Source organism: Salvelinus fontinalis, chromosome 4 (genome assembly GCF_029448725.1).
Source record: "Salvelinus fontinalis isolate EN_2023a chromosome 4, ASM2944872v1, whole genome shotgun sequence".
Classification (NCBI taxonomy): domain Eukaryota; kingdom Metazoa; phylum Chordata; class Actinopteri; order Salmoniformes; family Salmonidae; genus Salvelinus; species Salvelinus fontinalis.
Window position 1 is genome coordinate 28,867,600 of NC_074668.1, and position 22,841 is coordinate 28,890,440.

Genomic DNA, 22,841 nt, shown 5'->3' on the forward strand with positions numbered 1-22,841 from the left:
AGCATTTGCCCACTGAAGTCAGTTACAATACAGAACTGCAGTCTGGTCAAGATCCTCGTGAGGAAGATGAGCATGCAGATGAGCTTCCCTGAGACGATTTCTGACAGTTTGTGCATACATTCTTAGATTGAAAGTGTGGGTATGCACATCAGCTGTCCGAGAGGCTCATCTCAGACCCCCCTGCAGGTGAAGAAGCCCGATGTGGAGGTCCTAGGCTGGTAGATACACATGGTCTGCGGTTGTGAGGCCGGTTGGCCATATTGCCAAATTCTCTAAAATGATATTGGAGGCGGCTTATGGTAGATAAATTAACATTAAATTATCTGGCAACAGCTCTGGTGGACATTCGTTTAGTCAGCATACCAAGTGCACACTCCCTCAAAACTTGAGACATCTGTGGCATTGTTGTGTGACAAAACTGCACATTTTAGTGGGCTTTTATTGTTCCCAACACAAGGTGCACTGTGTAATGATCATGCTGTTTAATCAGCTTCTTGATATGCCTAAATGACTTACCTTTCAGAATAATATGCAAATAAAAAATATATTGTTTCAAGCAGGGTTGAAAGCAGCCCCCTTTCTGAAATGCAGAACATTCATAGGCGGTGTTGATATGGTACCGAGATGAAATGAGTTTTATATTGGATATTCGGGTTTCTCTCGTCAACAGCTTTTGAACCACGCATGCGATGACTATAAAGAAGGTATATTCTGAATCGGGTGGATGGAGAATAATCCACACCTAGAAAAATGTTTTTATAATAGATTTTGGATTTCAATCTTCAATAGCTCTTATACAAAGCATTTCATGAATCTGATAATGATATATTCTGAATCAGGGGAGGATGGACAAGAATCCACAGCTTTTTTTTTGGGGGGGGGGGGGGGGGGGGGGTAAAATAAAAAAATATCTTCTGGCTTTCAATCTTGAATAACTGTTACACATAGCTTGCCATGACCATGAAAATGATATATTCTGTGTCAGGGGAGGATGGACAAAAACCCACTAGAGAAAATAAAATATATTAAAAAGCTTGCCATTTGTGTAAGAACTTTATGTAAGAAATATTAAAGATTGAAAGCCTGAAGAAAAACATGTATAATATTTATATTTTTGTCCATCCTCCCCTGACTCAGAATATATAATTTCATAGTCATGGCACGTTTGTGTAAGAGCTATTGATGATTGAATTATTTTTTTTTAAAGAAGAAAAAAATGAAATTCCAACAAAAAAAATCGGTGTATTTTTGTCCACCCTACCCTGATTCAGAATATATAATTGCCATAGTCATGGCAAGCTTTGTGTAAGATCTATTAAAGGTTGAAATCCGAAATCGTATTATTATGGTGTGGTTTACTGTTGCTTGGCATTGCGGGCAATTTACATAATCGTTTTTTTGTGGGAGGATAATAGCTGCCCACGTATCATAATCTGACTGGCGGGGAATAAGCGCTCAACATAAACAGATAGGCTTTGTCAAGTGATAGCCTACTAGCATGATCGGATACATAGTAAGAAGCCCTCAACATAGGCCTATTTCGAGCACTGTATAAATTGCTGGTTTATTCTCCTGCTCTAATAAATAACAGAGCTGCTACCATAGATTGTAGAACCTACCTGGCTGTGTGAAGGGCTCTTGTTTGATCTTTAAATACCCTCTAACATTAAAACCACACTCAGTTGCTTTGATTTCTCTTACGAGCCAGCTGTAAAGCATACATTCAGACGTTCCCCTAAACGCCAATATCCGTGTGCGCGCGCCCCAGTGGAGAAAGCAAGAACACCTATCCCTTCACCATCTGTCCCTTTCTTCCATTTCATGTGTTCAACCAATATCCACCCTCACAGCTACAATTCCGTTGTCCCCCCTCTCCCCTTGCAGTGTATTTTCCTGTCCGGTCCACTCGGGTTTGCGTTTGAACGATGCAGACGGTCCCTTGCCCCGACTGTTCCCCCCTCCCCCACTAGCTGAGCTCCTGTTCCACTCAAAGATGGCGTCAGCTTTGGAGCCTCTGGTCTCTGGCTGCATTTTTGGGCTTGTTGTTGTCTCTGATTCGAATGATTTTTGGCACATTCTACTCGGCAACTCGACACGAAATTACGGTGAGTAGCGGCTAGTGGGAAGAGGATATTACAAGTTCTCCGAGCTTCCCTTTAAAACCCGAACTGGACCCGTCCTAGCTTTCTGGGAACCGCGAGAGGTAGAGGGAAAGGGGTACGGGAGATGGAAGATCGCGAGGGGGGGCCGTGGTTGGTTGGTTGGTTGGAAGGAAGGAGGGGGCGAGTGAGTGAGCGAGCGAGCCGAGGCCTACTTCGCTCCAACGGCCTTGTCTTCACCGCAGGCACTAGGTGGGCGGGTGGGTGATGGAGGAAGGAAGTAGGGAGAGGTGAGGGTTATCTAGCGGTGTGTAGGGACGCGTCTTGCGGGGAAATATTTTCACCCAGAGCCGAGGCGGAGGAGGAGGCCGAGCGGCCATAGAACATGTCATGTTAATGGAACATTCTTCAGCACTTTGAGATCTTCATTTTTGCACTTGCCCGATAGCGGTTATGGCCGTTTGTAATTTACATTGTGCCTTGGTTTTGTAGGCCGTGATCTCACCGTGAATATCATACATGACATTCTAAATGGGATTATTCCTTGTGATGGCTGCGTGTTATTGTTTGAAGCCTCGGGCGTTGTAGGAATCTGTCATTGTTGATTGTGTCAAAACACAGTTTTCCTTCACCGAGACTACATGTTGTTACTATTTTGAGCTATTTCGTCACTACTCCCAAGCAAATAACTACAGTTCGCGGGAAGGTTTGTAACAACATAATTGCCTGACAATTCATATCAGTACTAGAGTGACGTAAAGAGTCAGAGCAGTAAATGTTGAGAAAGTTAGGCACTTGGGGCTGTTTCTTGGATCGCTAACGTTACTGTAACTAGCTATGCTAACGGTAACGTTAACCACCAATCTGTTTTGACCGACATGGCTAACGTTAGCTAACTATAGACACATGCTCAATGTTAGCCAGATAACGAACACAGCTACTAGGTCACAGCATAGTTTTTAAACGATTTATCTTCATCAGTTACTGACTGCCATACATATGTAATCAATGATCATGTTTATGTTGTGCATGGAATTGAAAGCTAGCTAGCTAACGTTTGCATGCTTGCTGATATATGGCACTGAACACAACTAACGTTAACTAGCTAGCCAAAGTATATGAAGTGGCTTGCTGGTGTTCTGTGTGTTTTTTTGCTATTTCAGTTGATTTGTTCTGCTATGCAAAGTGACAACCATGTTGCTTGGCAAAGTCATAATAACAAGTGTTCCTCACATGTGGCTAGTTTTCCCATAATCTGGGAAGTTGTGTTATTACCTGCGATCAATCTCTGTGTTCTGACCCAATTCATGATGTTGTGAAAAGTATATGAAGATACTATACTAGTTATATAGCATGTGAATGTGGTGTGGCCTTCTCCACTAGTGTTTATGTTACTATCATCACAGTTATGAAAGTTGCTGTGGTTTTGGGGATTAGACAAAAACATAGTGAACCAGACTTTGTAAAGTTACCTCCATTATCACAGTTGGTGATGTTTACCTACTCACAGACACTAGTCTGGGACTGTCCTGAGCTACTGGTTAAGGAAGACAATGTTTAGATCTTGGTTTATGCCCTCTTTGCTCAGGGGTTTCTCTTCCCCACCTAAATGTGTTTTGTATCTCGAATCTTTAACCTTTATCTTTTAGCTTTTAACTTTGCACATGTCCTGTAATGTTGATCTAGACTCCAGGCAGTATCCATCACATACAACGCATGTGGGTTAACTGTGTCGTGTTGTTTACGTGCTGCTGTTGTTTTGAGGAGTGTGTTTGTACATGTGTCCTGAGGGGTTGCATTCAGTAAGCACTAAAGGAAGCAAATGTTTTGAAACAGCAGTATTACCTGAACTCCAATAAAAACTAATTTTAAGACACTTTTTTTTTTAAATTACATTTTTTGTCTACCGATTGTGACCCAGTCTTGCTGCTGTCCCTCTTGCACATTGTTTCTCTGACCCTGCCATATGTGTGTGTCCTTTTTTTCTGCAGAGTGCGTTTCCTGTTGAAGCACAATTGGCATGAAGGTGATTAGCCCTCGCTGCTCCATGGGGTGTGATATCTGTTCCCTTCCAGACCTTAGAACAGGTGGATACCGCTAGAGAGAGAGGAAAGAGAACAACTGGAGCCGCGTGGCTGAAAGACTTTTAAGTCCTCCTGGACTTCCCAAACACTACAACTGATCTTCAACTCAAGATGACGGTCACAGTTTCAACATCACATTGAGAGCCTGTTATTTACATTGATTGGAGACTGAATCAACAGGTTTCTATCTGTTTGTCCCTCTGTCCTTTTGCAACAGGCAGTAGTTGGAGATACCTAAGTGTTATTGTGAAAGCCCCCGTAGTGTGCGAGTCAGTCCTCCACAGCTCCAGAGTTAGTCTAGTATCTGGTGCTCCACGACACTGCTCTCCCTCAGGCTAACTGACCCTACCGGGCGAGGGTAGTGGGTGGCCAGGTTTTATTTTTTTAGGGGGGGTGGGTGGGGTGGGCTATGCTATGGTGAGCTGCTCCCTGCCGTGCTGCTCGTGCTCAGGCTCTGAGGGACTCTGTGCAGCCCCGGGACAAAGGATAGTCCTTGGGCAGAGGGGCGAGGAGGCGGCGGCTTAGGCCGCAGGACTCTTACCTTTTGCCCGCCACGGGTGTTAGCGTGTGTGTCGTCATCGTGACCTCCAGCCACAGCCATGGTGAAGCTGGCCAACCCGATGTACACCACCTGGATCCTGGAGGCCATCAAGAAGGTGAAGAAGCAGAAGCAGCGGCCGTCGGAGGAAAGGATATGCAACGCTGTGTCCATGTGCCACGGGCTGGACCGCAAGACTGTACTGGAACAGCTGGAGCTCAGCGTCAAGGATGGAACTATCCTCAAAGTGTCTAACAAGGGGCTCAACTCCTACAAGGACCCAGAGAACCCCGGCCGCTTGGCCTTCCCCAAGCCCTGCATGGGCAGCGGTGAAGTGGAAGGAGGCGGAGAGGATGGTCATCATGAGGATGGGGGTCATGGGGGGAGCCACCAACACTCTGGGAAGAAACCAGGACTGGACTGGAACAAGCTGATCAAGCGTTCCCTAGAGGGGCTTCATGAGCCAGGGGGCTCCACCCTAAAGAGTGTTGAGCGCTTCCTCAAGTGCCAGGGTGACGTGGCGGCCTACTTGTCCGGCAGCGGCTCCATGGGGCCCGGCCTGTTCCACCAGCAGCTGAGGGTTGCGCTGAAGCGGGCGTGTGCCCACGGTAGAGTGGCCAAGAATGGGCTGCTGTTCCGCCTCATCAGCCGCAGCTCCCAGTCAGATGGGACGGGTACTGTGGTGCTGGACTCCCTGCCGCCCGTCCGCCTCCTGCCACACGAGAAGGACAAGGTAAGCCACACACCGTCCCATACATCACATTCTCTTCCTCAAATATGAACACAATGTAATGTCTCTATGTAAACATGCAGTGTAAGTGTAAGAGGTTAACTGTTAAAAGAGCAATTGGTAATTTATTTGTCCTTTGTGGGAAGAAGTAAACAATCAAGGCTGAAGGCAGAACACCCACCACACGATCAATCTTAGCAGAGCTCAACCTTTATTCTGAATAGTAGATCCCATGTTGTGGTAAGGCTGCCAGGGAATACGTAACGCCTAAAATGTTACTTTATCACGGGCAATTAGTAGCCAGGTCAGGCAGCCAGGCAGTAGATTTTGGCAACCCACAATGCAGAGCCTGGAACGTAGTTTCATTTTTACCCAGTCAGTGCACTGTACTCTCACAAAATCCCTTGCTCTTTTTTAGGGCAATAACTTACAGATTGCATGATCAATATGTTTCCATGTTGTGGGTTGACTGATAATGTCGTTGCTGGAGTGAGTGGTCACTGGTGTCGAATCATTATCGTAGATAGGAGTGTGAATATAGGCAAGGGAAGAGACGAGATGTGTTGCATGTCTGTGTTGCATGTCTCTGTGTGATTAACATGACCCTAAAGCCACACTGTTGCTAAATTGACTCCCGATTTTGAGACGCTCCGTGGGGGGGGGGGGGGGGGACAAGCGTATCATCGCTGTGGCAGTCAGTGGGTCGATTCGACCTGTGTGTATTCGGAGCCCTGGCTTGGGCACAGAGTACCAGGGCTTTCAGTGTCTCTTTCAGTGGGCCAGCCCTGGGTTTGGGCGTAGTGGTGGCGTGTTGCGTGCTCAAGGAGGCAGCAGGAGTGAGTGGAGCGCCATGCGAGCCGGATGAGCTTAGTGCTCTGTGGTCGGCTGCCAGGGGTAAGGGCTGCTCTCCAACCTTCTGTCTCAGGCATGCAGCAAGAGGAGAAAGAGAGGGGAGGAGGAGGTTAGGGAAGATTCACGTGGCGCCATAGCGAGCGTCCTGCTGGGGCGAGAGTGACTGGCGACCAGCTGCAGGGCTGCTCCCTGTCAGGAGCTGTCAGGAGATGAGAGGAAGAGTGTGTGTGGGAGAGAGAGAAAAAAAAACAGGAAGAGCGGAGGAAGAGGCCTGGCTGACGCATGCTCTGGGCCACCTTACCCAGTCACGAAGAGGGAGAGAGAGAGGGAGGGAGAGAGAGAGGGAGAGAGAGAGGGAGGGAGGGAGGGAGGGAGGGAGGGAGAGAGAAAAGAGACTGAGACAGTGGCAGAGGAGCAGACACGCAGGCCAGGACGGTGCCAAAAGACACACCCACAGGGTAACCTGACAGACCGCAGCCGGATGGGCACTAACCTCTCCTACTACCCAGGGGCCGGACCGCACATAGCTAACACCCATTGCATGCGTTCATGCACACATATAAACGTATGGCATGTGCTGTGAACAAACACAAGTGCGTGCAAGCTGACATACTGTACACACACTTGCACCCCTACACAAACACATACAGTACACACACTTATCAGCCATCAGTTGGAATTGTGGGAGGGTGGAAATGTAACTTTTTGGTCCAGCTGACGCAGTGGGTGATAGCAGACCAAATGTTACCAGCCACTCACATTTTTTTTGTTCTCCTGCAGGTGAATAAATCACTGAAAACGCACGTGTTTTGTAACGTTAAAACAACAGTTAATGAATGGTTTTTAAATGGATTGAAAGTGATTTCAAAGGAAAACCCAGAACATGACAGACAGAAGTGGATATCAGTGTGTGTTATTGACCCATTTCAGTGGGCGAGATCGCCACCTTTCTCTCTCTATTGTTTGAACCAAATATTGAACCTATGCTGCAGCTGTACCCCACCCCGCTTTCACCACTGTACCATTTGACATTCTCTCATCCAGAACTGACACACACACACTTTTTTTTTTTTTAACACGTGGGCTTTGCATAATAAGAAAATGATAAAATATCTGAGCCCAACTGCTCTGTGTGACCACCTGTCAGTGTGGCTGGGAGGAATAGACATTCTACAAGGGTAATGTCCTACCCAGGATGTAGTGTATAGTGATTTGAAAGGTCCTGGCCTTGCCCCTCCAGACAGACTTTGTGACTGGGGGTGTTGTAAATCTCTGCTCTACTCTGCCGTTCTGCAGGGTTGGGTCCTGATGGCACCCTATCCCCTACACAGTGCACTGCTTTTGATCCGAGGCCTATGGGCCCCGGGTCAAAAGTAGTACCCAATAAAGGGAATAGGGTGCCATTTGGGGACGCACCATGGGATTTAGAGTGGTGGGAGCAGCCAGGAGTCATATGCCTGGCTGACTGACCGGCTGACTGATCGGCTGGCTTGCTGGCTCGAGGGCTGTGTAGGCTAACGCACTACCGACCCTCTGGCCCAGATGGGCCTTCGCTGACAACTGTGATCCCTCTTTGACTTAACTCACTATGAACGTCATTGAACTAACGGGCTCTTTCGTTGTGGTGTTCATGTGTTGCTTGGAGGTGTTGCATGGTGAACCATGAGTGTACTGCTACTACAACAGCTGCCAGTCTGGCTGGGAGTGATTTGAATGTTTCTCTTTGGCATTCACACAACCTCCACTCCAGACAGCTCTGTTCCTCTTATGCTGCTATTTGCAGTATTCAAGTAGCCGTCTCTCCATATCTCAGCTATAGAGCCTCTCTCTCCGCCTCCTGTCCTCTAGCTAGCCCCACTTTTGTGTTTGTGTGTGGTTGGTGGGGTGTGACGCGATGCTCACTCTTCTCACTCTCACTCTCTCTCACTCAGGCGAAGTCTCATCAGTGCCATATTGCCTGCATGATTGCTATGGGTTGTGATTTAGAAAGGGAAGGGGTGGGTGAGGGGAGAGGAGGAAAGGAGGGGAAATTAAGCAAAACAAATGAATAAGCCCCGGCTTTGACCCCATTGCAGGGGAGATTTGTGTACTCGACCGCCGATTGACTGTGTCGCCCAGCTCCATTCAAACAGGATCGCAGACCCACTCACTCTCCCTCTCCCCCTATTAGGAGGTCACTGGCGGGCCAGATTGGGGGAGGCGAGGGGTGTGTGGAGTCATCCAAGGGTCACGGATATATACATGGGAAACGTCTGCTTTTCCTGAGATGAGCCACCCGTAGCTGGCCATAGTTATGAGCCTAGTGGGCCATTAGGAGGCTAGTGGATGGGGACGGGGATATGATGGGGATGGGCCTGAGTCTGTTGTCGGGAAGAGCGATCATGGCCCTGTGCTTGCCCTTTTCACAGCAGCTGGACCCAGGAGAAGCAGAGTTCTCCTCACTGACGTTGCCGTGTCGTGGGAGGAACGACACTGACCGGGGTGATGGTGTTCTATGACCTCGTGGGCTTTGTTCTGTCAGCTAGCATGGTGGCTGTCTACCTATGAATGAGCTGTACTGTAGTTAGGCCTAATTGGAGCCTAATTTTATCTTTATCCCAGTCTCTTTCAAAACGTAATGTCATACGCATGTACTGCTCGCCCTGTGTAGGTTAGGCTAATTACTGAAACCTCTCGCATAGATGTTAGCTGTCCTTTGCCTTTTTAGCGAACATTACAACCATCTAGTGTTTTCTTTCTGCTCAAGGTGAAGGAAGAGCGCTACACAGGACATGAATACAAAATACCAGTAAACATTGATTATGTGCCTTGTGTCAGTGCAGTCTCCCCACTACTACGTCATTGTGCGTGTGTGTGTGTGCGTGTGTGTGTGTGCGTGCGTGTGTGTGTGGCGCCGGGCAGAGTATTTTATTCAACCTTTTATTTAACAAGGCAATTCAGTTAAGAACAGAGCCATTTCTCTTAGTAGTGGACACCACTGGGGTCAAGAGAGAGGGCCATCTTTCAGGGCCATGATGGCAATGTCTTTGATGCCTTTTGGTTGACAATAGAGCAGCTATATTAGTAGACTACTAAACTAATGGAACAAGTAGTGTTGAGGAAAGCATTCACAGCCAATACAGGGCTGATATTTGGTAGTGGACGAAACCGTCTTATAGGGAGGGGTATGGAGTCTAGGGAAGTTTAGGTTGATTTACTTTGGAGGCAGCCATTGTTTACCTTTTCAACCAACGCATCACCTGGTGTCCTTAGATACGAGACATAACTTTTTAAAATTTTTACAATATTTTATTTTAGCAGGAAAGATATTACTCCCAGTAAATAAATAAAAATATCCCCTGTTGGAAAGGTTTGAATTTGTATGTGTGTGTCTAACAAACACACACATACATCTACACACATACCTGCTTATACACACAGCAACAGCACAGCCTCCGTATAATTCATTTCAGAATATTAATGTAGAGCTCTCTTTACTTGCTCACAATATTGCTTGGTCGCCCCGCCTTGAGCCGTAATTTGAATATGCTTCTACTCTGTGCTCAGTCCACGTCCATTGACCTCTACTTCACTCGGGCAATGATATTTCCTTATGGACGTATTCAGCCTATGCTTGGCCTTTTAAGTAGGGGTGTATTATGAACAGGTTGTTAGTGATGGTGTGTCACTAATATAATCTAACAGAGCTCATGTTTCACTGCCTAGGTGTTCCCACTTTCCACATTCACACCAGAGGTGCTGAAATCAACACCCAGACACACATCATCGGGACAGTAGTCTGGTGAAGTGCCATTATCCGGCTGACTGAAGATAAAGTGGCTAGGAAGGGCGAGAGTGATGAGAATGTTTGTTGCTGTGAGAATGACTGGAACTGTAATCCAGCAAATGGGGGCAATGTGTCCTCCATCTGGAAAGTGTTTTGCTGCCACACACACACACACCCACACATGGCCAACCCGTACCTTTTTGATACAGGGATTTACCCTGGTTACCTCGTTAATCTCACTACTGTACGGTGCCCCACTGCTTCCAACAGCTAGACTGGCAGGAAGCATGTCTATTTCAACTGAAACGCCAACATGTGTAATAATATGGTCATGTAGTTCATCCTAATGGATTTAGTCAGTATTACAGCTGTTCAGAATGTGGTCCACTGGTCTGTGCAGAAGTCAAACCCACTACTCGGGTGTTCCTAACAGCATTCTCCACTCAACCAACTGAGCCCATCGAACCATGTTTTATTACTCCACCGTCAGTTGAAGTCGGAAGCTTACATACACTTAGGTTGGACTCATTAAAACTTGTTTTTCAACCACTCCGCAAATTTCTTGTTGACAAACTATACTTTTGGCAAGTCGGTTAGGGCATCTACTTTGTGCATGACACAAGTAATTTTTCCAACAATTTTTTTTACAGACAGATTATTTCACTTATAATTCACTGTATCACAATTCCAGTGGGTCAGAAGTTTACATACACTATGTTGACTGTGCCTTTTTAAACAGCTTGGGAAATTCCAGAAAATGTCATGGCTTTAGAAGCTTCTGATAGGCTAATTGACATCATTTGAGTCAATTGGAGGTGTGCCTGTGGATGTATTTCAAGACCTACCTTCAAACTCAGTGCCTCTTTGCTTTACATCATGGGAAAATCAAACGAAATCAGCCAAGTCCTCAAAAAAAATGTTGGACCTCCAAGTCTGGTTCATTCTTGGGAGCAATTTTCAAACGCCTGAAGGTACCACGTTTATCTGTACAAACAATAGTACGCAAGTATAAACACCATGGGATCACGTAGCCGTCATACCGCTCAGGAAGGAGACACGTTCTGTCTCCAAGAGATGAACGTACTTTGGTGCGAAAAGTGCAAATCAATACCAGAACAACAGCAAAGGACCACGTGAAGATGCTGGAGGAAGCTAGTACAAAAGTATATATTTCCACAGTAAAACAAGTCCTATATCAACATAACCTGAAAGGCCGCTCAGCAAGGAAGAGGCCACTGCTCCAAACCGCCATAAAAAAGCCAGACTACGGTTTGCAACTGCACATGGGGACAAAGATCGTACTTTTTGGAGAAATGTTCTCTGGTCGGATGAGAAAAAAAAAAAAAAAACAATAGAACTGTTTGGCCATAATGACCATTGTTATGTTTGGAGGAAAAAGGGGGAGGCTTGCAAGCCGAAGTACATCATCCCAACTGAAGCACAGGGGTGGCAGCATCATGTTGTGGGGGTGCTTTGCTGCAGGAGGGACTGGTGCGCCTCACAAAATAGATGGAATCATGAGGGAGGAAAATGATGTGGATATATTGAAGCAACATCTCAAGACATCAGTCAGGAAGTTAAAGCTTGGTCGCAAATGGGTCTTCCAAACAGACAATGACCCCAAGCATACCTCCAAAGTTGTGGCAGAATGGCTTAAGGACAAGAAAGTCAAGGTATTGGAGTGGCCATCATCACAAAGCCCTGATCTCAATCCTATTGAATATTTGTGGGCAGAACTGAAAAAGCGTGTTCGAGGAAGGAGGCCTAGAAACCTGACTTTGTTACACCAGCTCTGTCAGGAGGAATGGGCCAAAATTCACCCAACTTATTGTGGGAAGCTTGTGGAAGGCTACCTGAAATGTTTGACCCAAGTTAAACAATTTAAAGGCAATGCCACCAAATACTAATTGAGTGTATGTAAACTTCTGACCCACTGGGAATGTGATGAAAGGAACAAAAGCTGAAAAATCATTCTCTCTGCTATTATTCTGACATTTCACATTCTTAAAATAAAGTGGGGATCCTAAGACAGGACATTTGTTACTGGGATGAAATGTCAGGAATTGTGTAACTGAGTTTAAATGTATTTGGCTAAGGTGTATGTAAACTTCTGACTTCAACTGTATTTTAAGTAGTCCTCCTACATTCCATATTCCTGCTATGGCCAAGTGGGCTTGTGTTTCTCGTGTGTGTGTTTCTCGCTCGTGCGTGTGCGTTTGTGTGTGTGGCGGGCGGTGTGTAACAGTGATCAATGAGTTTGGGGTAAGAGGTCTGGGTCTGTATTGGGGAGGGGGCTGCTCGGCACCACCTGGTTGGACATTGAGATGGGTTTCACATGTTAATGAGAACCTTGACTTCAGAGGAGACAAGGACAACAGGACAGCTTTTCCCATTCGTTCTCCCCCCCTCTCTCTGTTCCACACTCGCATCCTACCCCCCCCCCCCCCCTTCATCCTTATCCTCCCGTCCTCTCTTCATTGCTCTCTCTTTCATTATCTCCCTCCACCTCTATTACACCCAGTACCACTGCAAATGGACAAGGAGAAACCAGGCCACTCTCACAGTACATCTCTCAGCTAGTGTATTGTACACCCCGCACATCTGCCTCCGTAGCATGGGCCAGTCTATCTTTCACATCTAATCTGTGGAAAATGTAGTCCTACACCACAAACCTTTCTATCAGCTAGGCTCTGTTTTTGCTCAAGTGTAGGCCCTTAGTGATACAGAGGGTTAGACGTGTCAGGATAGAGACGGAGACTCTTCCTGCCCGTCTCAGTATAAAGGACCTGAGCCCTCACTCTAACCTGAAGGACGTGTTTTGGCCTCTGTCTGTAATTGTTGTTCAAGTCGAGCGGGTAGATTACTCTGTTGGCATGGTGAGACGTTATAGGCGTGTCTGTGTTGTGACTAACTGGTGTTTCCTGTTGAAATCATCTCTCTTAGCTAGTGTGCATAGTAGCTTAGAGGTCAAAAACACACACACACACACACACACACAGGTTAAAAAATATGCCCAGCAGTAGTCCGGTGCTAGTAAAGTAAAAAAGGAGGGCAACCTAAGACTAACGTGACAATAAATGTTGGCTTTTGAAATAAAGAAAGCAAGAGGATTTTAAAGGAAATGTTGGCCTATTCCATTTCTCCCACACATATCTTGGAAAACGATTAGCTCTTTTGTGTCTTTGGGATTATTTTAGTCACAGTCGGACAGTAATTGAGTCATGTCACAAATGAAACCCTGCATTGTAATGTTTGTATGAAACACGATGCCTGGACTCTGCCTGCGCTAGTTACTCGTGGAGAAAGCAAACGTGTGTGTGTGTGTGTGTGTGTGTGAGAGCACACAGACACAGGTAAACCCCTTCCCTCCCGCTGAACTGGCAGGAATGATTGGGAGGCTGCACAAAGGGGTGTTGCCATATTTTCGCTCTTCCTCTCGCTCTCTTTCTCTCTCTCTGTGTCTCTCGGTGTGTCTGTGGTGTGATGAGAGGTGTCCCTGTATGGAAAGCGGGAGCCTGAGTCCGAGGGAAATGAACTCAATAAATCAAGCTCTTCAGCCCGTCTCTCCTCACTCCCTGCCTGGACTTGCTCCTTCCCTCTTCCCTCCCTGTGTTGAGCTATGTGCAGCCAGCCAGGAATATCTTTGCACCTGCCACAGCCCACCGAGCCCCTCCCACCCTACCCCACAGCCCCAACCCCATAGCATAGCGCCAGCCCTATAGCCTAACCCCAGCCCCAGTCCAGGCCCCCTACCTCAAAGCCCCCTTTAGTCATCAGCAGGGCTCTCATTTCTCAGCGGCCATGGCCATCGATGCCGCCTTGTGTGGCCTTGCGGCCAAATTGTTCCCTTGGACTGGATATAATATTCATAATTCCCTAATTCCCTTCCCGTGAAGCACCTCTCACTCGCATGGCTCTCTCAGATATCTCCATTTTTATTAGCCAATACCCATCACGTGATCGGGTCCTTCTCACAGGCATTGCAGCTCCGAAGTAGGCTACAAGTGAAGCCAGACACATTGGGGATGGAACGGTGCACGTCCTTATTGAATTTCGAGGCGCATGTTGAAGATGATAGAACTGTCCACGTTTACTTTTCTTCAGCCAATAACATGAGTAGGTTTAACAAACAGTAAAAACACTAGCCTATGTCAATCTACTATCCCACACAGTACAAAAGTTGACCTATTCTATTGGTCAGCTTGTCCTTCTGTGCGAGAAATAAATATTCCAAACATACACTGGGACAATTGTGGGATGCGATAGATCCCAAATTAAAACAACCACTGTACATAAAAAAATTTAACAATTTAAAAGTAACAGATCAGAACGTTTAGCTTAAAATGTTGCTAAACTATTAAGCTATTTGTTCACATTTATAAACGTAGCAATGTGCACATGGCAGTAGGCTATAAGCGCGAATGTTCCCAAATGCAATTAGCGGGAAAATACGGTTCTCAAAAGTACACCGCAAATGCAAGCGGTTTGATATGACCAAGATGAAATTATCAAAAAGAAATGTAGAAAGAGGGAGACGCAACCACAAGCATGGCTTGTTAATATGACTAGGATTGTGTTTTTGGTTGCTGGACAACGAAAGAAAGTTGAACATGAGAGAATTTCTGGTTTCAATGGCATATGAGAAAGTGTTTATAAAATACTACTTTTAACGTTCCTATGGCCGGAACATGGTAAGACATGCCTCATAAAATGACAAAACATTGAGGTTTTAAGTAATTACGTTTATGGTTTACTAGTTTCAAAATGTTGACTGCCTCCGCTCCGATTGCAAGGTGGGGGATGTTGCAGGGCATAACAGGCACTGGCCTTTCTATCCTATCGGAACGAACAGTGTCTCAAGTATATCACAGAATCCAGCCTTTACATATGAATAATTATCCTACATTATTTTTGTAAAACATGACTGGTGTTTAGCCTATAAAAATATAAACGCAACATGCTTCAAATTCAAAGATTTACTGAGTTACAGTTCATATGAGGAAATCAGTCAATTGAAAAACATTTCATTAAGTCCTAATCTATGGATTTCACATGACTGGGAATACAGATATGCAAAAAAACTATTTGCCTCACAAATTGAGATGGTTTGGGATGAGCCGGACCGCAGAGTGAAGGAAAAGCAGCCAACAAGTGATCAGCATATGTGGGAACTCCTTCAAGACTGTTGGAAAAGCATTCCAGGTGATGCTGGTTGAGAGAATGCCAAGCTTGTGCAAAGCTGTCAAGGCAAAGGGTGGCTATTTAAAGAATCTCAAATGTAAAATATATTTTGATTTGTTTAACACTTTTTTTGGTTAGCACATGATTCCATATGTGTTGTTTCATTGTTTTGATGTTTTCATTATTATTCTACAATGTAGAAAATAGTAAAAATAAAAACCCTTGAATGAGTAGGTGTTCTAAAACTTTTGACTGTGTGTGTAAAATCAAATTTTATTGGTCACATACATATGGTTAGCAGATGTTAATGCAAGAGTAGAGAAATGCTTGTGCTTTTAGTTCCGACAGTGCAGTAATATCTAACAAGTACTCTAACAAATTCACAACGACTACTTTATGCACAAATGTAAGGGATGAATATGTACATGTAAATATATGGATAAGCGATGGCCGTGTGGCATAGGCAAGATGCAGTAGATGATATAGAATGCAGTATATACATATGAGATGAGTAATGTAGGATATGTAGACATTATTAAAGTTTACACGGCTGTGACTATAATTGAAGAGAATTCTCTTGATAGAGAATGCAGTTGGCATTTGATTGTAAGGATTTCTAGGTCAGGTGAACAAAAGGACTTGAGTTTCTGTATGCTGTCATGATCACACCATAAGGCATACACCCCCGCCCTTCTTCTTACCAGAGAGTTGTTGCGCGAAGAAACCGGGTGGCTGTACCGACGCTGACACCATATCCCGAGTGAGCCATGTTTCCGTGAAACAGAGAATGTTACGATCTCTGTCTCTCTGGAATGCAACTCGTGCCATAATTTCGTCCACCTTATTGTCTAGAGAGGGGATATTGGTGAGTAATATGCTCGGAAGTGGTGTATGACGTGCTCACCTTCTGAGTCTGAGCAGTAGGCCGCTCCGTCTGCCTATCCTGCGGTGACCGCGTTGTTTTTGGATCGGCCTCTGGGATCAGATCCCATGTCCAGGGTGGAGGTCCGAACAGAGGATCATGCGTGCGTATGTATATGTAATGACAAAGTATGTGGACACCTGTTCATCGAACATCTCATTCCAAAATCATGGACATTAATACGGAGTTGGTACACCTTTTCTGCTAGAACAGCCTCCACTCTTCTGGGAAGGCTTTCCACTAGATGTTGGAACATTGCTGTGGGGACTTCCATTCAGCCACGAGCATTAGTGAGGTTGGGCAATTAGGCCTGCCTCGCAGTCGGCGGTCCAATTCACCTCAAAGGTGTTCGGTGGGGTTGAGGTTAGGGTTCTGTGCAGGCCAGTCAAGTTCTTCTACACCGATCTCGACAAACCATTTCTGTATGGACCTCGCTTTGTGCATGGGGGCATTGTCATGCTGAAACAGGAAAGGGCCTTCCCCAAACTGTTGGAAGTACAGTACTGTATTTTGTAGCATTAAGGGGCATAGCCCGAGCCATGAAAAACAGCGCCCAGACTATTATTCTTCCTCCACCAAACTTTACAGTTGGCGCTATGCATTCGGGCAGGTAGCGTTCTCCTGGCATCCACCTAACCCAGATTTGTCTGTCGGACTGCCAGATGATGAAGTGTGATTCATCACTCTAGAGAATGCGTTTCCACTGCTCAAGAGTCCAATGGCAGCCATCTTTACACCGCTCCAACCGACACTTGGCATTGCGCATGGTGATCTTAGGCTTGTGTGCGGCTGCTCGGCCATGGAAACCCGTTTCATAAAGCTCCCGATGAACAGTTCTTGTGCTGACGTTGCTTCCAGAGGCAGTTTGGAACTTGGTAGTGAGTGTTGCAACCGAGGACAGAAGATTTTTACATGCTAAGCGCTTCAGCACTTGGCGGTCCTGTTCTTTGACCCTGTGTGGCCTACCACTTTGCAGCAGAGCCGCTGTTTCCACTTCACAACAGCAGCCCTTACAGTTTACCGGGGCAGCTCTAGCAGGGAAGAAATTTGACAAACTGAGGTGGTGTCCTATGACGGTGCCAACGTTGAAAGTCACTGAGCTCTTCAGTAAGCAACAGGTGTCAGCAACAGGTGTGCCTGAAATTGCCGACTACTAATTTGTGTGTGTCCACATACATTTACATTTACATTTAAGTCATTTAGCAGACGCTCTTATCCAGAGCGACTTACAAATTGGTGCATTCACCTTATGATATCCAGTGGAACAACCACTTTACAATAGTGCATCTAACTCTTTTAAGGGGGGGGGGGGTTAGAAGGATTACTTTATCCTATCCTAGGTATTCCTTAAAGAGGTGGGGTTTCAGGTGTCTCCGGAAGGTGGTGATTGACTCCGCTGACCTGGCGTCGTAAGGGAGTTTGTTCCACCATTGGGGTGCCAGAGCAGCGAACAGTTTTGACTGGGCTGAGCGGGAACTGTACTTCCTCAGAGGTAGGGAGGCGAGCAGGCCAGAGGTGGATGAACGCAGTGCCCTTGTTTGGGTGTAGGGCCTGATCAGAGCCTGAAGGTACGGAGGTGCCGTTCCCCTCACAGCTCCGTAGGCAAACACCATGGTCTTGTAGCGGATGCGAGCTTCAACTGGAAGCCAGTGGAGAGAGCGGAGGAGCGGGGTGACGTGAGAGAACTTGGGAAAGTTGAACACCAGACGGGCTGCGGCGTTCTGGATGAGTTGTAGGGGTTTAATGGCACAGGCAGGGAGCCCAGCCAACAGCGAGTTGCAGTAATCCAGACGGGAGATGACAAGTGCCTGGATTAGGACCTGCGCCGCTTCCTGCGTGAGGCAGGGTCGTACTCTGCGAATGTTGTAGAGCATGAACCTACAGGAACGGGTCACCGCCTTGATGTTAGTTGAGAACGACAGGGTGTTGTCCAGGATCACGCCAAGGTTCTTAGCACTCTGGGAGGAGGACACAATGGAGTTGTCAACCGTGATGGCGAGATCATGGAACGGGCAGTCCTTCCCCGGGAGGAAGAGCAGCTCCGTCTTGCCGAGGTTCAGCTTGAGGTGGTGATCCGTCATCCACACTGATATGTCTGCCAGACATGCAGAGATGCGATTCACCACCTGGTTATCAGAGAGGGGAAAGGAGAAGATTAATTGTGTGTCGTCTGCATAGCAATGATAGGAGAGACCATGTGAGGATATGACAGAGCCAAGTGACTTGGTGTATAGCGAGAATAGGAGAGGGCCTAGAACAGAGCCCTGGGGGACACCAGTGGTGAGAGCACGTGGTGCGGAGACAGATTCTCGCCACGCCACCTGGTAGGAGCGACCTGTCAGGTAGGACGCAATCCAAGCGTGGGCCGCGCCGGAGATGCCCAGCTCGGAGAGGGTGGAGAGGAGGATCTGATGGTTCACAGTATCAAAGGCAGCCGATAGGTCTAGAAGGATGAGAGCAGAGGAGAGAGAGTTAGCTTTAGCAGTGCGGAGCGCCTCCGTGACACAGAGAAGAGCAGTCTCAGTTGAATGACTAGTCTTGAAACCTGACTGATTTGGATCAAGAAGGTCATTCTGAGAGAGATAGCAGGAGAGCTGGCCAAGGACGGCACGTTCAAGAGTTTTGGAGAGAAAAGAAAGAAGGGATACTGGTCTGTAGTTGTTGACATCGGAGGGATCGAGTGTAGGTTTTTTCAGAAGGGGTGCAACTCTCGCTCTCTTGAAGACGGAAGGGACGTAGCCAGCGGTCAAGGATGAGTTGATGAGCGAGGTGAGGTAAGGGAGAAGGTCTCCGGAAATGGTCTGGAGAAGAGAGGAGGGGATAGGGTCAAGCGGGCAGGTTGTTGGGCGGCCGGCCGTCACAAGACGCGAGATTTCATCTGGAGAGAGAGGCGAGAAAGAGGTCAAAGCACAGGGTAGGGCAGTGTGAGCAGAACCAGCGGTGTCGTTTGACTTAGCAAACGAGGATCGGATGTCGTCGACCTTCTTTTCAAAATGGTTGACGAAGTCATCAGCAGAGAGGGAGGAGGGGGGAGGAGGATTCAGGAGGGAGGAGAAGGTGGCAAAGAGCTTCCTAGGGTTAGAGGCAGATGCTTGGAATTTAGAGTGGTAGAAATTGGCTTTAGCAGCAGAGACAGAAGAGGAGAATGTAGAGAGGATGGAGTGAAAGGATGCCAGGTCCGCAGGGAGGCGAGTTTTCCTCCATTTCCGCTCGGCTGCCCGGAGCCCTGTTCTGTGAGCTCGCAATGAGTCGTCGAGCCACGGAGCAGGAGGGGAGGACCGAGCCGGCCTGGAGGATAGGGGACATAGAGAGTCAAAGGATGCAGAAAGGGAGGAGAGGAGGGTTGAGGAGGCAGAATCAGGAGATAGGTTGGAGAAGGTTTGAGCAGAGGGAAGAGATGATAGGATGGAAGAGGAGAGAGTAGCGGGGGAGAGAGAGCGAAGGTTGGGACGGCGCGATACCATCCGAGTAGGGGCAGTGTGGGAAGTGTTGGATGAGAGCGAGAGGGAAAAGGATACAAGGTAGTGGTCGGAGACTTGGAGGGGAGTTGCAATGAGATTAGTGGAAGAACAGCATCTAGTAAAGATGAGGTCAAGCGTATTGCCTGCCTTGTGAGTAGGGGGGGAAGGTGAGAGGGTGAGGTCAAAAGAGGAGAGGAGTGGAAAGAAGGAGGCAGAGAGGAATGAGTCAAAGGTAGACGTGGGGAGGTTAAAGTCACCCAGAACTGTGAGAGGTGAGCCATCCTCAGGAAAGGAACTTATCAGGGCGTCAAGCTCATTGATGAACTCTCCAAGGGATCCTGGAGGGCGATAAATGATAAGGATGTTAAGCTTGAAAGGGCTGGTAACTGTGACAGCATGGAATTCAAAGGAGGCGATAGACAGATGGGTCAGGGGAGAAAGAGAGAATGTCCACTTGGGAGAGATGAGGATCCCAGTGCCACCACCCCGCTGACCAGAAGCTCTCGGGGTGTGCGAGAACACGTGGGCAGACGAGGAGAGAGCAGTAGGAGTAGCAGTGTTATCAGTGGTAATCCATGTTTCCGTCAGTGCCAAGAAGTCGAGGGACTGGAGGGAAGCATAGGCTGAGATGAACTCTGCCTTGTTGGCCGCAGATCGGCAGTTCCAGAGGCTGCCTGAGACCTGGAACTCCACGTGGGTCGTGCGCGCTGGGACCACCAGGTTAGAGTAGCAGCGGCCACGCGGTGTGAAGCGTTTGTATGGTCTGTGCAGAGAGGAGAGAACAGGGATAGACAGACACATAGTTGACAGGCTACAGAAGAGGCTACGCTAATGCAAAGGAGATTGGAATGACAAGTGGACTACACGTCTCGAATGTTCAGAAAGTTAAGCTTACGTTGCAAAAAATCTTATTGACTAAAATGATATAGTACTGCTGGCTGGTGAAATAGGCTAGCTAGCAGTGGCTGCGTTGTTGACTTTGTTTGAAAGTGTAGCTGGCTAGGTAACCTCTAACTGGCTAGGTAACCTCGACAATTACTCTAGACTACACAATTATCTTGGATACAAAGACGGCTATGTAGCCAGCTAAGATCAAACAAATCAAACTGTTGTACTGTAATGAAATGAAATGTAATACTACCTGTGGAGCAAAGCGGAATGCAACTACTCGCTCCAACCCGGAAGTGCGTATCGTAGAGGGAGAGGCAATAGAAGTGTTGTTTCTTGTATTATTGTCTTTTGTGTCTTTAGAGGACTGCTTCATCTTAATGTCCCCTTTCCCCCCTTTCCCTTTTCTTCTGTCCTTATTTTGTCCCACTTTGTCCCTTCTTTGTCCCTTCTTCTCTTCTGCCAACTAGACACTCCTTGTTAGCTAACATACACACACACACACACAGACACATTCTATACAAAAGTATGTGTAATTAAAAGTGTCATTATTGCTAAAATATACCATAAGGTAAGGCTTAGCTCTTGCAGATAATTTTTTTTCAAGAATGGGTTATTTTTACACTTTTCAGGCGCCTCCCTCATGTCCGCATAGGTCTGTACATGACAGACCGTAGCCAAAGGCTATCGCCTACACTTCGACATTTACGCTCGTTCTTTATGTACATTTACATACAATTGTGTTTTTCTTAACAGAATAGCTACTGTTTCGGGGTTTTCAAATCAATTTAATTGGCTATTTTGGTTAGTGGCCTTGGTGCCCTAGCAGATTGGGCACCTCCTTGAAGGTCAAACGGCCTAAAATCACAAAATTCCAGGCCTGGTCATCAGCCTCCCTCCACCACTGGCTATCCCCCTGGGCTCTGTGTAGCTGCCCTGCGAGAGGGAGAGTTTGTGTGTATCTGTCTATGTATGTTTGTGTGTGTCTCAGAAACAGGTTCATGGGAGGCTCTCCTCTCCTCCTGCTCCATGCTAAAAGATTTATGGTGCCCCAGAAGTGAATGTCAAGATGGCGTGCTACAGAATAAGCATCAGAACACAACAGGGCCTTTAGTGGTGCTCACGCCGCAGAGCTGCTCTGGAAATGATATGGGAATCCAGTTGAGTGGAACAAAGACCTCTGGGTAGTGTAGTAACTATCACCTCTGGGCTCATATGTATCAAGCGTCTCAGTTGGCGTGCTGATCTAGGATCAGGTCCCCGTGTCCATTCAGTCCAATCTAAAAGGCAAAACCTATAACCTGAGAGTATAGGCAGGTTTTCATCATCATCATAGCCTTTAATGGTCATCTGTTAGGTCACAACGTCATCACCAGGGAATAGTCTGCTGCCTCTGCCATTCACTTAATCTGACGGACAAATTCTGTATTCATTTTCTGTCTGAGTGAACTGTAACTGCTGTCTCTGTGGCACATTGACAGTTATCTGAATGTGGACACACAGCGATTACTGCCCCCCCCTCCCCCTCATGTCTGGTACAATGGAGCTGTTTTGTGATTTGTCTCTTTCTGTGTCCCTCTCCTTCCTCTCTCCACCCCCCCCCCCCCTTCCTCTCCTGCCCCACCCCCCCGTCTGACTCCCGTTTATCTATATATCTCACTCTCTGTCCGTCTCTCTCTCTCAGCCTGTGGCAGAGCCCATCCCTATCTGCAGCTTCTGCCTGGGGACCAAGGAGTCGAACCGCGACAAGAAGCCAGAGGAGCTCATCTCCTGTGCAGACTGTGGCAACAGCGGTGAGTAGCACTGTGGCAGCACGGTTTATATATGCTGGGGCGTCAATGAAGCGCTGCCTGCTACTCCCCCCCCCCCGTCCCCCCCCCGCCTGCACCTTGGATTTACGTCTCGGGTTTCATTTGAATACTATGTCAGATGTAGTTTTTGATTCGTCGAACTAGGCTAAACGTGTGTTTCGACAGGCTGTTCTGTTAGATGTTTGAGTCTTTCAGTTTGTCGTCATGGTTGCGCTGGATCTATACGGCTTTCGGAGCGGTGTTTTGATCTTGTGTGGCTGTCAGGCCTGTGAGTGTTTCCACGTTGTTGATCTGTGTCCCCTAGGCCACCCGTCCTGTCTGAAGTTCTCACCGGAGCTCACCGTACGAGTCAAAGCTCTGTGGTGGCAGTGCATCGAATGCAAGACCTGCAGCAACTGTCAGGATCAAGGCAAAAACGCGGTGAGTGCTTGTTGTACTCGGATCGTTTTTTGTGTTTTTCAACTGACTGAGAACTATTTTAGACGGCTGCTACAGATGGTTCTCTCTCT

General features: G+C 47.1%; 1 protein-coding gene across 2 annotated transcripts in view; it reads left to right on the forward strand.

Moving 5' to 3' along the window:
• Positions 1–1,916: 1,916 nt before the first annotated feature.
• The window catches only part of LOC129853474 (histone acetyltransferase KAT6A-like), a 35,496-nt gene continuing 14,571 nt past the window's right edge, over positions 1,917–22,841 (forward strand). Inside the window, exons 1-4 of one of the 2 annotated variants that reach the window (XM_055919562.1) lie at positions 1,917–2,105; positions 4,091–5,454; positions 22,206–22,314; positions 22,637–22,752. In XM_055919562.1, coding sequence (XP_055775537.1) covers positions 4,783–5,454; positions 22,206–22,314; positions 22,637–22,752 — 897 coding nt within the window. In that variant the 5' untranslated portion in view covers positions 1,917–2,105; positions 4,091–4,782. Of the gene's footprint in view, positions 2,106–2,377; positions 2,806–4,090; positions 5,455–22,205; positions 22,315–22,636; positions 22,753–22,841 lie in introns of those variants that run through there. The other variant, XM_055919563.1, reaches the window with a different exon arrangement.